The sequence below is a fragment of the Canis lupus genome, chromosome 20 (assembly GCF_003254725.2).
Source record: "Canis lupus dingo isolate Sandy chromosome 20, ASM325472v2, whole genome shotgun sequence".
NCBI classification, from domain to species: domain Eukaryota; kingdom Metazoa; phylum Chordata; class Mammalia; order Carnivora; family Canidae; genus Canis; species Canis lupus.
In genome coordinates, this window is record NC_064262.1 from 32,026,995 (window position 1) to 32,044,659 (window position 17,665).

At 37.5% G+C, this 17,665-nt stretch overlaps 1 protein-coding gene across 35 annotated transcripts in view; it reads left to right on the forward strand.

Annotated features, from left to right (window-relative positions):
* CFAP20DC (CFAP20 domain containing) overlaps nt 1–17,665 on the forward strand; it is a 246,655-nt gene that overhangs the window by 97,643 nt on the left and 131,347 nt on the right. For all 35 annotated transcript variants that reach the window (XR_007404050.1, XR_007404049.1, XR_007404051.1 and 32 more), the window contains one exon: nt 15,856–16,012. Coding sequence is in view for 29 of the 35 variants with exons in the window: in XM_049097500.1 (XP_048953457.1) it covers nt 15,856–16,012 (157 nt within the window). In the remaining 6 variants the exon portion in view is untranslated. The remainder of the gene's footprint in view (nt 1–15,855; nt 16,013–17,665) is intronic.

The following is a 17,665-nucleotide window of genomic DNA, read 5'->3' on the forward strand; positions in this document are numbered from 1 at the left end:
TATAAATTAATAGAACAGGCAAAACTAATCTAAGATGAAAGAAATTAGTGATTGCCCTTGAGAAGGGTGAATCTAAGACTGACTAGGAGCAGCACAAAAGATCTTTCTGAGGTGATTGAAATGTCCTATACCTTTTGATGGGCTGTGGCATGCAGGTGAATGAAATGGTCAGAATCATCCAACTGTACCTGTAAGGTCAGGTCTGTGCATTTCATGCTTTGAAAATCAAAAAGATGATGTGGTTAACATATATCAAGCACATATATGTTAGGTACTATTATAAATGCTTACATGTTTTTAAACATTTAATCCTAACAACTCAGATGATTTATTATTATTACCACCATCTTACAAATGAGGAAAACGAAGCACAGAGAGGTTAAGTAACTTCAAAGCTTATCTAACTGGTAAATGGTGGAGCTGGAACCCAAACCCAAGCAGATGGACTCCAGAGCCCATGATCTTGCATCCCTAGGAGGAATATATTTAAAAGCAGCTGCCAGTAGGGTTAACTGGAGGGAATTTCCAGATAGGTTAAAGAATAAAATACTACAATTAGATAATAGAAAATAATTTCTAATTCCAAATTTTATAAAAGTTAAGTGTTTCAGAGAAAGGAAGTTAAGTGTCAGAATGTAACCATGTGGGGCACCTGGGTGGCTCAGTGGTTGGGCGTCTGTCTTTGGCTCAGGTCATGATTCCAGGATCCTGAGATCAAGTCCCACATCGGGCTCCCCACAGAGCCTGCTTCTCCCTCTGCCTGTGTCTCTGCCTCTCTCTGTGTGTCTCTCATGAGTAAATAAATAAAATATTAAAAAAAAAAAAGAATATGACCATGTGAGTAGATTGCTGAGTGAATAGAAGGCTTTTGAAGGAAAGGATTTAAGGGATGTAGGATATTGGATGGTATCTTAGAAGGTAAGAAGAATCTGGTCCCAGCCAGTATTTTTTCAGAAATGTGTATATAGGCTGGCAAGGGTGTGTCTGCAGAAGCAGAAGTGACCAGGGAGTGATTTGAAGATCAGTGAAGCTAAAAGGGCAGGAGAGCCTGTCAATGCAATGCCTCCAGCTTCAAAAAAGATAGGGTTCCCAGATAGAAGTGCAAGCCTGCTCCCAATGCCATCTTACCCCATGGCCTCAAAATTGGAGGCTGTAGAAGCACATATGAACCACCTTTCTGAACTTCAATTCCAGAGTTGAGGGGGAGGTAATATTTCAGAGAAAATCCAAGTTTCAGTAAAAGTAAGGTCGGTAGGACCCTTAGAAAAATACAAAGGAAGAAAGTACTTTTCAGTAGTAAGGATTTCAGAGAGCACAGTGAAAGGTGACATGAGAATTAGCAAGAGAAGATGGGCTGCTATTTAAGGAAGAAACTGCTTGCTCAATGCAGGTAGGGATGGGAGGTGGGGCCAGTTACTAAATAGGTATCATGATTCTTTATACAGAACTTGCCTGTCTGTGGTTCAGCCAGGAGCTGCATGTAGCACTAGTAGCCCTAACCTCTCCTCATATCCTCTCTCTCCATGTAGGGACTTGTCATGATTTGCTTTTCCTGAGGAAATTGCTTTTTAAAAAGGTAGTAATAGGTAATTGCTTCTCTTGACCATTCAGATATAAAATTACTATTTTGATCTCTGCTTACATCATTTAATAAACAATATGATGGTGGATTGAGATGAATAAGGTCATTGTAAGCAGATTGTCTTTTGAGATAGTAAAGCTAACATGTGAAAAATTATTGTAAAAGGCACAAGAATAAAATGGGGCTCTAAAACCCCATTCTTTGTCATCATTTTCTTTTTTTCTTTGTCATCATTTTAGAAGCACAAAAACAGAAGGAGTTCCTAAAATTGTGAGAAGAGATGTACTTTAGGATTGCTGGGTTATGCAATTGTGGTTTCTTGTTTGTGATTTCCTTTTAGAAATGCAACACTCACTGGCAACACTCACTAGCTAGAGCTGTGCACTGTCAGTGACTCAGGCTCTTTCTCTACTGGCAGAATGAATTCAATTATTGTCACATCTTTGCTGCAGTAATGGCAAGGAAGATCAAAAAGTGCTGGATGGCCAAGAACTTGTTATTGCATGCATTTAAGTTGTGTGTGTGTGTATGTGTGTGTTCACACCATCTGCTGGCCTTTTACCAATATAATAAAGCCATAGGACCAAAACATGAGTCAGTAAAAACTAGAAATTCATGCTTTAAATTATTCTCTTACCCTTTGCCGGTTAGTTTCTTTATGCAGAATTCCATGCTGGAACTAAATAGCATAAACTCTCTTTTTAATCCAGGCAACACCTAAGCAAAACTGTCTTTTCTCTGTCATATTGCTATCTTCCTAGTACATAATTCATAATTAGGAATATTTTAAATCAAGAGTTCTTCCCTCCTGGACATTTACATGTAGGAATAAAGTGATTAGAGATCAAGAGAACTCAAAAAAGGGATTTTAAGAATGGTTGATCACCAAGAATAATGAAAATAATATGTTATAAAGATCAGCTGTAATTCAGGGAATCCGCATTTTGAGAGTAGAGAGTTCATACTCTTTTCTGAAACTTCAGAAAGTATGTCACAGCATTTATATGAATGATTATTTGTTGGACATTATGAAAAGTGGAACCTTTATAAATACCAGTTAAACCAAAAAATAATTTCTATTTCCTCTAGCCAAAGGAGATTTGTGAAAGTTATTCCCTTTCTCAGAACAACTCCCATCTGTACTCATAAGAGATGGATTCACTAAAAGTTATCAGTTCCCACACATTTATGTGGACTAGTTGAGTGATTATAAAATAAAAGACTGAGGATTTTGCTTGAGGGGGATCTTAGGAAGATGGTGGAGCAGGAGGACCCTGAGCTCACCCCATCCCATATTTTCAACTAGATATCATCCACATCCGACTTGTATGGAAACTGGAAAGCCATCTGAAGAATGGAAGAACAAAACTCCACAACTAAATCCAGAGACAAAACTGCAGCTAAAAGTTTAGGAAGGTCAGAAAGGCAGAGGGAAGCTGCCTGTAGGATGGAGGGAGCTGCATGTGGAGAAGGCAGTGAAATGGGCCTTCGTCCCAGGGAGCTCAAATGGGGAAAACTAATCCCCATGAAATTTGGCTTTAAAAATCAGAGGGGCTGGAGTACCTGGCTGGCTCCGTTGGTAGAGCATACAACTCTCGATCTCGGGAGTTCTGAGTTTGAGCCCCACGTGGAGTGTAGAATTTACTTAAAAAAAAAAAAAAAAACAAAAAACAGTGGGAGCTAAATTCTGTCAGTTTATAAGATCGGTGGTACTTGGAACCAGTCAGCTGACCCAGCACTAGGCAAACTGGGCAGACTGGGAAGATGAGTGATAGCTGGGTCATCGCCCTTAAAAAGACAGCAGTCTGCATGGAGAGGCAACAACAACAACAAAAAATACCCAGCAATTTGCACAATCACAAACTCCTGTCCTGAAAACAGGAGACAGACCTCTTCATCCTGATTTTGAAGCATGCTAAGGGGATGTCTCCAAAAGCAATGGAACTGGCAGGTGCCATTCTCTTCCCCCATCCCCAGCATAAACACAGAGGCACATTTGAGAGGCAGTACTACATAGACACTTCTGCCTGACCCACTAGCAAATGTGCCATGCCCACAATCTCTCCTATGTACGAGCACACTCCCAAGTCTGCTGGCTTTGGCCCTGTGCTCAGGACAAATTTTATTAAAGCCGCACATGTGCCCTGACCAGCCATTGGGTGCATGGCCACTGCACTGTACTGCACACATCTGCTGGGCTGCACCCGGCTAGTTACCCCCATACATGAGAGTGCATCCCATCCACCATCAGGTGCACAGCTGTGACTGCGCACTGTGTATCATCACCCCACCAGGCCTAGTCACTGCGCTGCACTGCACCAACCACATGCCCCCAACACCCCCATGTGCTGGGCCTAGCCTTGCCCAGCCATGTTTGCTTGCTGTGCCCAGCTCATTCATCTCCCAGCCACCATGGCATTTTGGAGTGGCTTAGTACAAATTTTGTTAATACTGCCACCCTGCTTCCAAATTCTGCAGTAGGCATGCCCCATCAGAGCTGGCCTACCTGGATCCTGCTAACACCACGGAGAGCAAGCACAGCCCACAACAGGTGGAGAGTCAGTGCAGACAACTGCACCAAAAGGAAAAGTGACTCAGTCACAACGGCAAGATGTAAACAACACACACAAGATGCTCTCCTAAAGTGCCAGATTTGGTGAACAGGGGACACTGCACTACAGGGTATCACAGAACCTCTTCCAAAAGTCACTACTTCCAAGAGCAGAAGGCATAGCTGACTTTCTTAGCATACAGAAACAGACATAGAGAAGCAGACAGAGGAGACAGAGAAATTTGTTACAAATGAAAGAATAGGACAAGGCCAAAGCCAGAGATCTAAGTGAAACATAAATAACATGCCTGATAGAGAATTTTAAACAGTGATCATAGGATATTCACTAGACTTGAGAAAAGAGTAGAAGACATGAATGAGACCCTTAACACAGAAATTAGGAATACCATAACAGAGATAAAGCACTCATCAAATGAAATGAGAAACACACTTAATGGAATGAATAGCAGGATGAAAGAAGCAGAGGAACAAATTAGTGACATAGGAGACAGAGTAATGGAAAGTAATCAAGCTGAACAAGAGAGAGAAAAATTACACAAAACTAGGACAGGGAACTCAGTGACTCTATCAAATGTAATAACGTTTGTATTGTTAAGATTCCCAGAAGAAGAAGAGGAGAGAAAAGGGGACAGAAAACTTAATTGAAGAAATAATATCTGAAAACTTCCCTAATCTGGGGAAGGAAACAGATATCCAGATCCAGGAAGCACAGAAAACTCCCATCAAAATCAACAAAAGCAGACTGACACCATGACATAATGTTATTAAACTTGCAAAATATAGTGATAAAAGAATCTTAAAAGCAGCAAGACAAAAGAAGTCATTAACTTACCAGGGAAAACCCAAAAGGCAAGCAGGAGATTTTTCTCCAGAAACTTTGCAAGCTAGAAGGTAGTGTCGTGATGTATTCAAAGTGCTGAATGGGAAAAATCTGCAATGGGAAAATACTCTATCCAGGAAGGCTATCATCCAGAATAGTAGAGATGAAGAATTTCCCGAACAAAAACTAAAGGAGTTTGTGACCACTAAACAAACCCTGTGAGAAATATTAAAGGGGACTCTGACAGGAAAGGAGAGACCAAAAATGACAGTATAAAGGTAGGAAACACAAAAGCCTAAGTAAAAATCAGTTGTTTCTATAAAAACATCAGTCAAGGATTTAAAAAAAAAAGGATATAAAATATAATAACATATACCTAAAATGTGGGAAGTAGAGGAGAAAAGAATGGGTTCATACTAAATGACCTTCAACTTAATATAGACTTCTATATGCAAAAGAGGTTATGTACAAACCTAATGGTAACCATACATAAAATACCACTAATAAGCATGCAAAGAATAAAGAGAAAGAAATCCAAATATATCTACTAAAGAAAATCAAAACATGAAAGTCAAGAATCAGAGAAAATCTCCAGAAACAACCACAAAATAAGTAATAAAATAATATAATACATATCAATTAATAATTACTTTGAATGTAAATGTACTAAATGCTCCAATCAAAAGACATAGAGCGACAGACTGGATTTAAAAAAAAAAAAACAGAAGGGAGTTAATAAAGATTCGAGCAGAACTCAACGAAATCGAGACCAGAAGAACTGTGGAACAGATCAACAGAACCAGGAGTTGGTTCTTTGAAAGAATTAATAAGATAGATAAACCATTAGCCAGCCTTATTAAAAAGAAGAGAGAGAAGACTCAAATTAATAAAATCATGAATGAGAAAGGAGAGATCACTACCAACACCAAGGAAATACAAACGATTTTAAAAACATATTATGAACAGCTATACGCCAATAAATTAGGCAATCTAGAAGAAATGGACGCATTCCTGGAAAGCCACAAACTACCAAAACTGGAACAGGAAGAAATAGAAAACCTGAACAGGCCAATAACCAGGGAGGAAATTGAAGCAGTCATCAAAAACCTCCCAAGACACAAGAGTCCAGGGCCAGATGGCTTCCCAGGAGAATTTTATCAAACGTTTAAAGAAGAAATCATACCTATTCTCCTAAAGCTGTTTGGAAAGATAGAAAGAGATGGAGTACTTCCAAATTCGTTCTATGAAGCCAGCATCACCTTAATTCCAAAGCCAGACAAAGACCCCGCCAAAAAGGAGAATTACAGACCAATATCCCTGATGAACATGGATGCAAAAATTCTCAACAAGATACTGGCCAATAGGATCCAACAGTACATTAAGAAAATTATTCACCATGACCAAGTAGGATTTATCCCTGGGACACAAGGCTGGTTCAACACCCGTAAAACAATCAATGTGATTCATCATATCAGCAAGAGAAAAACCAAGAACCATATGATCCTCTCATTGGATGCAGAGAAAGCATTTGACAAAATACAGCATCCATTCCTGATCAAAACTCTTCAGAGTGTAGGGATAGAGGGAACATTCCTCGACATCTTAAAAGCCATCTATGAAAAGCCCACAGCAAATATCATTCTCAATGGGGAAGCACTGGGAGCCTTTCCCCTAAGATCAGGAACAAGACAGGGATGTCCACTCTCACCACTGCTATTCAACATAGTACTGGAAGTCCTAGCCTCAGCAATCAGACAACAAAAAGACATTAAAGGCATTCAAATTGGCAAAGAAGAAGTCAAACTCTCCCTCTTCGCCGATGACATGATACTCTACATAGAAAACCCAAAAGTCTCCACCCCAAGATTGCTAGAACTCATACAGCAATTCGGTAGCGTGGCAGGATACAAAATCAATGCCCAGAAGTCAGTGGCATTTCTATACACTAACAATGAGACTGAAGAAAGAGAAATTAAGGAGTCAATCCCATTTACAATTGCACCCAAAAGCATAAGATACCTAGGAATAAACCTCACCAAAGATGTAAAGGATCTATACCCTCAAAACTATAGAACACTTCTGAAAGAAATTGAGGAAGACACAAAGAGATGGAAAAATATTCCATGCTCATGGATTGGCAGAATTAATATTGTGAAAATGTCAATGTTACCCAGGGCAATATACACGTTTAATGCAATCCCTATCAAAATACCATGGACTTTCTTCAGAGAGTTAGAACAAATTATTTTAAGATTTGTGTGGAATCAGAAAAGACCCCGAATAGCCAGGGGAATTTTAAAAAAGAAAACCATATCTGGGGGCATCACAATGCCAGATTTCAGGTTGTACTACAAAGCTGTGGTCATCAAGACAGTGTGGTACTGGCACAAAAACAGACACATAGATCAATGGAACAGAATAGAGAATCCAGAAGTGGACCCTGAACTTTATGGGCAACTAATATTCGATAAAGGAGGAAAGACTATCCATTGGAAGAAAGACAGTCTCTTCAATAAATGGTGCTGGGAAAATTGGACATCCACATGCAGAAGAATGAAACTAGACCACTCTCTTTCACCATACACAAAGATAAACTCAAAATGGATGAAAGATCTAAATGTGAGACAAGATTCCATCAAAATCCTAGAGAAGAACACAGGCAACACCCTTTTTGAACTCGGCCACAGTAACTTCTTGCAAGATACATCCACGAAGGCAAAAGAAACAAAAGCAAAAATGAACTATTGGGACTTCATCAAGATAAGAAGCTTTTTCACAGCAAAGGATACAGTCAACAAAACTCAAAGACAACCTACAGAATGGGAGAAGATATTTGCAAATGACATATCAGATAAAGGGCTAGTTTCCAAGATCTATAAAGAACTTATTAAACTCAACACCAAAGAAACAAACAATCCAATCATGAAATGGGCAAAAGACATGCACAGAAATCTCACAGAGGAAGACATAGACATGGCCAACATGCATATGAGAAAATGCTCTGCATCACTTGGCATCAGGGAAATACAAATCAAAACTACAATGAGATACCACCTCACCCCAGTGAGAATGGGGAAAATTAACAAGGCAGGAAACAACAAATGTTGGAGAGGATGCGGAGAAAAGGGAACCCTCTTACACTGTTGGTGGGAATGTGAACTGGTGCAGCCACTCTGGAAAACTGTGTGGAGGTTCCTCAAAGAGTTAAAAATAGACCTGCCCTACGACCCAGCAATTGCACTGTTGGGGATTTACCCCAAAGATACAAATGCAATGAAACGCCGGGACACCTGCACCCCGATGTTTCTAGCAGCAATGGCCACGATAGCCAAACTGTGGAAGGAGCCTCGGTGTCCAACGAAAGATGAATGGATAAAGAAGATGTGGTTTATGTATACAATGGAATATTACTCAGCTATTAGAAATGACAAATACCCACCATTTGCTTCAACGTGGATGGAACTGGAGGGTATTATGCTGAGTGAAGTAAGTCAGTCGGAGAAGGACAAACATTATATGTTCTCATTCATTTGGGGAATATAAATAATAGTGAAAGGGAAAATAAGGGAAGGGAGAAGAAATGTGTGGGAAATATCAGAAAGGGAGACAGAACGTTAAGACTGCTAACTCTGGGAAACGAACTAGGGGTGGTAGAAGGGGAGGAGGGCGGGGGGTGGGAGTGAATGGGTGACGGGCACTGGGTGTTATTCTGTATGTTAGTAAATTGAACACCAATAAAAATAAATAAATAAATAAAAAAGAAAAAAGAAAAAAAACAAAAAAACAAAAAAAACATACCCATCAATATGCTGTGCAGAATTTAGACCTAAAGACACCTGCACATTGAAAGGGTGGATAAAGAAACATTTATTACTCAAATAGATGTCAAAAGAAAGCTGGAGTAGTAATTCTTATATCGGACAAACTAGACTTTAAAACAAAGACAGTAATAAGAGACAAAGAAGGGCACCAATAAAAAGGATAGTCCAACAAGGAGATCTAACAATTACAAATATTCATGCACCCAACATGGGAGCACCCAAATTTATAAAACAATAACAAGCATAAAGGAACTAATTGATAATACAATAATAGCAAGGGACTTTAACAACCCACTTACATAAGTGGGCAGATCACCTACACAAAATCAACAAGTAAACAATGGCTTTGAATGACACACTGGACCAGGTGGACTTAACAGATATATTCAGAGCATTGCACCCTAAAACAGCAGAATACACATTCTTTTCAAGTGCACATCAGACATTTTCTGAAAGAGATCACATATTAAGGCACAAAGTAGGCCTCGACAAATATAAGAAGACTGAAGTTATACCATGTACCTTTTCTAATAACCACAACACTATGAAACTACAGAAAAAAATCTGAAAAGACCGCAAATAAATGGAGGTTAAATAGTATACTACTAAACAATGAATGGGTCAACCAGGAAATAAAAGAGTACATGGAAACAAATGAAAATGAAAATACAAAAGTCCAAAACCTTTGGGATGTAACAAAAGTCCTAAGAAGGAAGTATATAGCAACATAGGCCTACCTCAAGAAACAAGAAAAATCTCATATAAAACAACCTAACCTTACACCTGGATGAGCTAGAAAAAGCACAACAAACAAAACACAAAGCCAGCACAAGGAATGAAATAATAGAGATAAAAACAGAGATAAATGATACAGAAATAATAACAACAACAGTGAAGCAATAGATCAATGAAAGCTGGAGTTGGTTCTTTGGGAAAGAAATCAATAAAATTGATAAACCTCTAGCCAGACTTATAAAAAGAAAAGAGAAAGGACTGAAATAAATAAAATCACATATGAGAGAGGAGAAATAGCAACCAAAACCACAGAAATACAATCATAACAGAGTATTATGAAAAACTATATGCCAACAAATTGGATAACCTGGAAGAAATGGATAAATTCCTAGAAACATATAAACTACCAAAACTAGAACAGGAAGAAATAGAAAGGGATGCCTGGGTGGCTCAGCAGTTGAGCATCTGCCTTTGGCTCAGGGCATGATCTTGGAGTCCTGGGATCGAATCCCACTTTGGGCTCCCTACATGGAGCCTGCTTCTCCCTCTGCCTGTGTCTCTGCCTCTCTCTCTGTGTGTATCATGAATGAATAAATAAAATCTTAAATTTTTAAAAAAATAATTTTTTTAAAAAGGAAGAAATAGAAAACTTGAACAGACCAATAGCCAGCAAAAAAGTTCAATCAAATATCAAAAACTCCCAAGAAACAAAAGTCCAGGAGTAGATGGCTTCACAGGTGAATTCTACCAAACATTTGGAGAAGAGTTAATGCCTATTTTTCTCAAACCATTCCAAAAAATGAAGGAAAACTTCAAAATTCATTATGTGAGGTCAGCATTACTCTGGTAATACCAAAACTAGATAAGGACACCACAAAAAAAAATAAATAAATAAATGAAATAAAATAAAATAAAATAATAAAATAAAATAAAATAAAATAAAATACTAGCATACTGAATCTAACAATATATTTTAAAAATCATTTACCACGATCAAGTGGCATTTATTCCTCGGTTGCAAGGTAGTTTAATATTTGCAAATCAATCAATATGATATATCACATTAATAAAAGAAAGGATAGACTTTAAAATAAAGACCAACCCCAGACAAGGGCACTATATCATAATAAAAAAGGACAATCCAACAAGAAAATTTAACAATTATAAATATGATCATTTAAATAGATGCAGAAAAAGCATTTGACAAAGTACAACATCCATTCATGATAACAGCCCTCAACAAAGTAGGTTTAGAGGGAGCATACCTCAACATAATAAAAGCCATATATGAAAAACTCATAGCCAATATGGGTATGGCTGAAAGCTTTTCCTCTCTGGTCAGGATCAAGGCAGGATTGTCCACTCTTACCACTTTTATTCAACACAGTACTGAAAGTTCTAGTCACAGCAGTCAGACAACAAAAAGAAATAAAAGGCATCCAGATCAGCAAGGAAGAAGTAAGACTTTCACTATTTGCAGATGCCATGCTGGATAGAAAAATCCCAAAAGACTCCACCAAAAAACTACTTCAGTAAAGATAAATGAATTCAGTGAAGTCACAGAATACAAAGTAAACAGACAGAAATCTGTTGCATTTCTATATACCAATAATGAAGCAGCAGAAAGAGAAATTAAGGAATCATTCTCTTTGTACAAAAAATAAGATACCTAGCAATAAACCTAAGCAAAGAGATGAAAAGACCTATACCTTTAAAACTAGGAAACACTGATGAAAGAAATTGAAGATGACACAAAGAAATGGAAAGATATTCCATGCTCATGGATTGAAAGAACAAATATTATTAAAATGTCTATAGTACCCCATTCTACACATTAAATGCAATTCCTGTCAAAATACCAATAGCATTTTTCACAGAACTAGAACAAAGAATATTAAAATTTGTATGGAACCACAAAAGATCCCAATAGCCAAAGCATTCTTGAAAAAGAAAAGCAAAGCTGGAGTCATCCCAATTCTGGACTTCAAGTTTTATTGCAAAGCTATGGTCATCAAAATAGTATGGTATTGGCACAAAAATAGCCAAATAGATCAACAGAACAAAATAGAAAACCAGAAATGAACCCACAGCTGTATGGTCAATATAGTTTCCTGCTTTGACAAAGCAGGAAAGAATATTCAATGGGAAAAAGACTATCTTTTCAACAAAAAGTGTTGGGAAAATTGGACAGCAACATGGAAAAGAATGAAACTGGACCACTTTCTTGTACCATACACAAAAATAAATTTTAAAACTGGATTAAAGATCTAAATGTGAGACCTGAAACCATCAAAATCCTAGAAGAGAACACAGGCAGTAACTTTTTTGACGTAAGTTGTAGCAACTTCCTTGGGGTATGTCTCCCGAGGCAAGGGAAACAAAAAGAAAAAAAAAATTATTGGGACTACATCAAAACAAAAGCCTTCTGCACAATAAAGAAAACAATCAACCAAACTAAAAATCAACCTACAGAATAGGAGAAGCTACTTGGAAATGACATTTCCAATAAAGACTTTGTATCCAAAATACATAAAGAAATTACACAACTCAACACCTCCAAAAAAAAAAAAAAACGATCAAATTAAAGAATGGGCAGAAGACATGCATATAGACATTCTTCCAAAGAAGACATACAGATGGCCAATAGATACATGAAAAGATGCTCAACATCACATATTATCAGGGAAGTTCAAATCAAAACTACAGTGAGATATCAGTCTACACCTGTCAGAATCCTAAAATCAGCAACACAAGCAGCAACAGATTTTGGTGAGGTGAAGAAAAAGAAACCTTCTTACACTGTTGGTGGAAATGCAAACAGGTGCAGCCACTGTAGAAAACAGTATGGAGATTCCTCAAAAAGAATTTTAAAACTACCCTATAATCTAGCAATTGCACCACTAGGTATTTACCCAAAGAATACAAAAATACTTCAAAATAATTCAAAGGGATACATGCACCCCAATGTTTCTAGCAGCATTATCTACAATAGCCAAATTATGGAAACTGCCCAAGTGTCCATTGACTGATGAATAGAAAAATAGTAATGGATAAAAATACAATGGAATATTACTGAACCATAAAAAAGAATGAAATCTTATCATTTGCAATGACCTGGATGGAGCTAGAGAGTATAATGCTAAATGAAATTAAGTCAGTCAAAACAAAGAGAAAAAGAGAGAGGCAAACCAAGAAACAGATTCTTGACTATATAGAACAAACTGATGGTTACCAGAGGGGAGGTGGGTGAGGGAGTAGGTTATATAGGTGATGGGAATTTAGGAGTGCATGTGTCATGATGAACACTAGATGATGTATGAAAGTATTGAATCACTATATTGTATACCTGGAACTGATAAAATGCTGTATGTTAGCTAGCTGGAATCAAAATAAAACTTAAAAAAAATAAAAGGAAAGATTGAAAGTATGTATATTTGCATGTACATATATGTATGTCATTGTACATCATAAATACACACATGTGGATCATTATTTGTTGAACACTTTCCATAATGCATGAATCTGAACAGAGGGAATAATGGCAGCTTGACTATGACAGATAAGAAAAGTATGTAGTAGGTAAGGGCCTGGTTTCCTGGCCCAGGACTCAGAGCTTTTGAAGGAAGTGAACAGCAATTCCCAAGCCAAGCCTATGGAGTGTAATGGGGTGTACTGATGTAGCCCACTGAAGGGTTCATCGAGGTAGGGAATACAGGGAAAGGCCCTGAGAAAGAATACCCAGCATGTTCCCATGCTTCCCTGGATCTGGAAACTATTATTCCTTAATCAAAACCAAATTTAGATGTGGCCTCCAAGCCTTTCCTAGATACAGGAAAACTTGGATTCTCAAGTACAAGAAAGCAGATAATTTTCAAAGCAATCATTAACTCTAGAAATATAAAGAAGTTGTATAACAAGTAATCATAGAGTATCACCTGACTTAGCAGTGTACAGTATTTACATAGTCACAGTAAGGAAAACACAGAACATGGATTTTGAGGAAAAAGGTGAAAAGAATGAATGAGAGACAATTACCTAGGGAAGATGCAGTGGAAGAAGTAGGATGTGTAAGTGAACTACAAGTCTTATCTATATTAGGAAGACAGTAGGGACAGCTGGGTTGGCTCAGCAGTTGAGTGTCTGCCTTCAGCTCAGGGCGTGATCCTAGTCCAGGGATCAAGTTCCACATTGAGTTCCCTGCAAGGAGTCTGCTTCTCCCTCTGTCTATGTTTGTGCTTTTCTCTGTGTCTCTCATGAATAAATAAATATTTTTAAAAATAGAAAGACAATAGATAATGTCTAAAATTGATAAATCAAAAGATGTTATTTAAAAATGCAGAGAGAAGAATAGTTAAGAGTTGACAGTTGATTAGAGGAGTAGTGACAAGAACTATATTTTGTATAAAATTTGGCATGTTTGGGCTTATATTTGCATATATCAGGGCATTTTTAAAATGTTTTTTTAAAGAAGCCTTTCTTGAACTTCCCCATCCTCCTGCATTGAGCCCCTTCTGCACTAACCACATAGAACAGATGCAACATGTCTGCCTCCCTTCTCAGACTGGAAGGACTCTCTTATTCGCTGTATGTCAGAGTCATGCCCAGTGTCTAACACCTGAGAATTGCTTAGCAACTGTGGGGAAGAGTGGATGAATACAGTTACTGCTGGGACAAACCAGCTGAATAATTGCAATTGAGACATAATCTTAACCAGGTCTTTTAGGAATAGGAACCACATAACAATGATAGTGATGCGAATAAAATAATAATTATTATTATTGGATTTCTGGAAACCCCAATACCTCTATCCCCTCTAACCTGGGTTTTACCAACAAGCCCTGATGTTTCATTCAGCATAGGGCATGCCTACTGAATTTGCCCCTTACATCCCACCTCCTATACTAGCCCTCTACCAGACCCTCCTCACTTCATACTTAAATGACTGACTGAATGACTGACTGGTCTTTCTGTGCCTTAGTCTTGTCTCTCAGCTTTCCTTCCACCCCCAAATAGTCCTGTATCAGGGTTTGTTCAGACTTCCCAGTACTCCACTCTTGTCACATTCTCTACACCTTACCCTCTGGAGTTTAAGGTTCTCCTGATCTTTGAGCACTTCCAGAACCTGGCCTTGCTGCCCCATCCCACATTACCCCCCAACACCTTCCCAGAGCTCACCACCCTGCAGGCCAAGCCAGTCTTCATTATTGCATCACACTGAACCCCCCTTCCCACTTTTTGTTATGCCAGACTTCTTTTCACCCAAAAGACCAGAGCATTCCCGTGGTCTGGGAATATAATTTTATTGTTGGGACACCTACAAATAATCTTTATGTATTTAATTAATAACTTATTGCAATTTCTCTTACTTTTCTACTATGGAAAACACTTTGGCTTTTCCTTCATAATAAAATCAACCTTCCTAAATAGAATTTGCCTTTAGGAATAACATCATTATTTCCTTTATCAATAAATATAACTTTCAATTTTGACAGATTAATAAAATGAATCTTATGTAAACTGTTCTTCTAATCAAATAATGTAAGAGCCTGATATCTTAAAAGAAGTACAGACAACCTTAAATACTACCTTTCTTTCAATTTCAAAAATTATTTTTCCTGTTGTTGTCCTGCAGTCTTCAATATGTCTTAATTTCTTACTAAATGATTACTTTCTCCTTTTCTTTAACTCAGGCAGACCATTTAGAGAATTCATTTGATGAAGTATTGAGGAGTCTAATTGTTTAATGGGCAGAAATTAGTCCCTGCAAGAGTACTTTAAAAACTGGCAAATACTAGGCATAATTACAAATTCTTTGGAAGAATCTATTTCTGTACAATAGGTTAATTGGCTATAAGTAGGCAGCACTGGCCACTATTTAAACCCAGCTTCCGATTTCATCTACGATTTTTTTTTAACAAATATAAGTGGCTAATTATGATCAAATTAGTCCCCTTGAAGTAACAATTGGCTACTTATCCCTGATTTTCAGGATTTAAGTGGTCTAACGCACCTGCAATTAGCTTCCCACTAGCATACTGCCTACAGATTCAGAGTTATTTCCCAAAGTTGTCAAAATCTTGCCTCATGATGATAACTCTACAGCCAGATGACCAGTGACTGGTTTAGATTATGGTGACTTCTTTGGAAGAATCAAGGCAATTTTTAAGAAAACTGAAGCCAAAATAGAGTTTTGCTTCAGGGAGGATATTGGTTTAGGTCTGATTGATCCAGACAATTGCCTCAATTCTCTGAATTATCCAAATGTAGATGACATGTTCATCTATGTGATTATAGAAAGTACTTACTCTTCTTTTCTTTATTTTAGTGGTGCAATCTGTGCATAGACTTGGTAGCATTTACCAGTGAAATATTCAAGGGAGCAGTGTTCCAGTCATTGGATGGAATTATTGTCTCAGCTAACTGTAAGCTACGGAAGATCTTCACTTTAAAATGCAAGCCTCAAGACACTGCTGATAAAGATGGTATGTTGAAGTTGCTACTATCAAGATTTTTTAAATCCCCAATATGTTTTTAAAAATAGACATACCTTTGGATAGTATTAGTACATAGTAGTGGTTTTTCTAAATTTGTTTTATTTCACTGTTAGATAGATCGAACATTAGATCTATCCTCTTAACAAATTTTTAAGTGTACTATATGTTATTAGTGACTATAGGTGTAATGCTGTACAGCAGATGTAATGCTGTACACACTAGAGAGTGCTTATTAATTTTGACCAAAACCCAGTGATTAGTAACTCCCCATTTCCCCTTCTCCTCAACCACTAACAACCACCATTCCACTCTGATTCCATGAATTTAACTATTTTTGATACCTTATGTAAGTAAAAGCATATAGTACTTGTCTCTCTGTCGTTGGCTTATTTCACTTAGCGTAAGTCCTTATGGTTCATCCAAATTGTAGCATATGTCATTCTTTACTCTGAATCATGTTTATTTTTATTGTAGCTGAATGTCACAAAGATATGTTTTTGTGTGGGTTATTTTTCTTTGTTGTTTATGATATCATTTACCATGTGAATTAGTCAAGATTTTTAGTTGCAAGCAATAGAATCCTCTCTAAGTAGTTGAAACAGAAAAAAAGAATTTATTTAAGGAAATTAGCCTTCATAGAATCTCAAGGATATCCAGAAAGTCAGGCTTGGGGGCTACAGCCAAGAACAAATGCAACCCCTACCACAAGACTGCCGCAAGGAAGACCCCTAATAGCTACTGAAACTGGAGAAAGACTCCATAAGACACAGCATAATGCTGGGCTCTAGGTTCCAGAATTTCTGTTATTGCTGCTCTGGAAAACTGGATGTCTTCTTCCTCACTACACTGTTCAGAAGTAGACTTTTTCATGTTTCTCTGTACTGTATGAAGTCAGATATGGCTGTATCTAATTTGTAGAGCCTAGATTACATGCTGCAAGAGTGGCTAGCAAAGTGAATATCTGATTCCTGACTAAGGAGATGGGACTTACTGTGTATCAATCAAAGTCACCAAATTAATAAGGGTGTTCAAAAGATCTCAACATTCAGGACACCTGGGTAGCTCAAGTTGAGTATCTGCTTCCAGCTCAGGTTGTGACCCAGGGGTCCTGGGATCAGCTCCGCATCAGGCTCCCAGCTAGGCAGAGGGAGTCTACTTCTTCCTTTCTCTCTGACTCTACCCCCATCGTGTCTCTCTCTGTCTCTCTCTGACTCTCTCTCTCTTTCATAAATAAAATCTTAAAATAAAAAAAAGTCAGCATTCAAAGGTCTCCACCATTGTCCAGGACATACTATTTCATTACTCTGTATACATTTCATGAAGTCATTTGAGATAAATTACATTTATATATTAACTTTCTAACTATCATGGTAAATAGTAAATTTAAATTTTCTAACTATCATGGTAAAATAGTAAATGAGTAACTCCTCATATTATTTCTAGAAAGATAGGAAATATACACATTAATTTTTCATTATATGATCAATAAATACTCTACAGACAACAGAACCATCTAGAATTTATAAGATGGCATAAATTCACCTGCTAAGCTAAGACAGTCTTAAGCAACTGAAAGTATTGAAAGAATACTGATGCTTCCTTTTGATTTTCGTCTGGGATTATTTTTAACAAAATCAATTT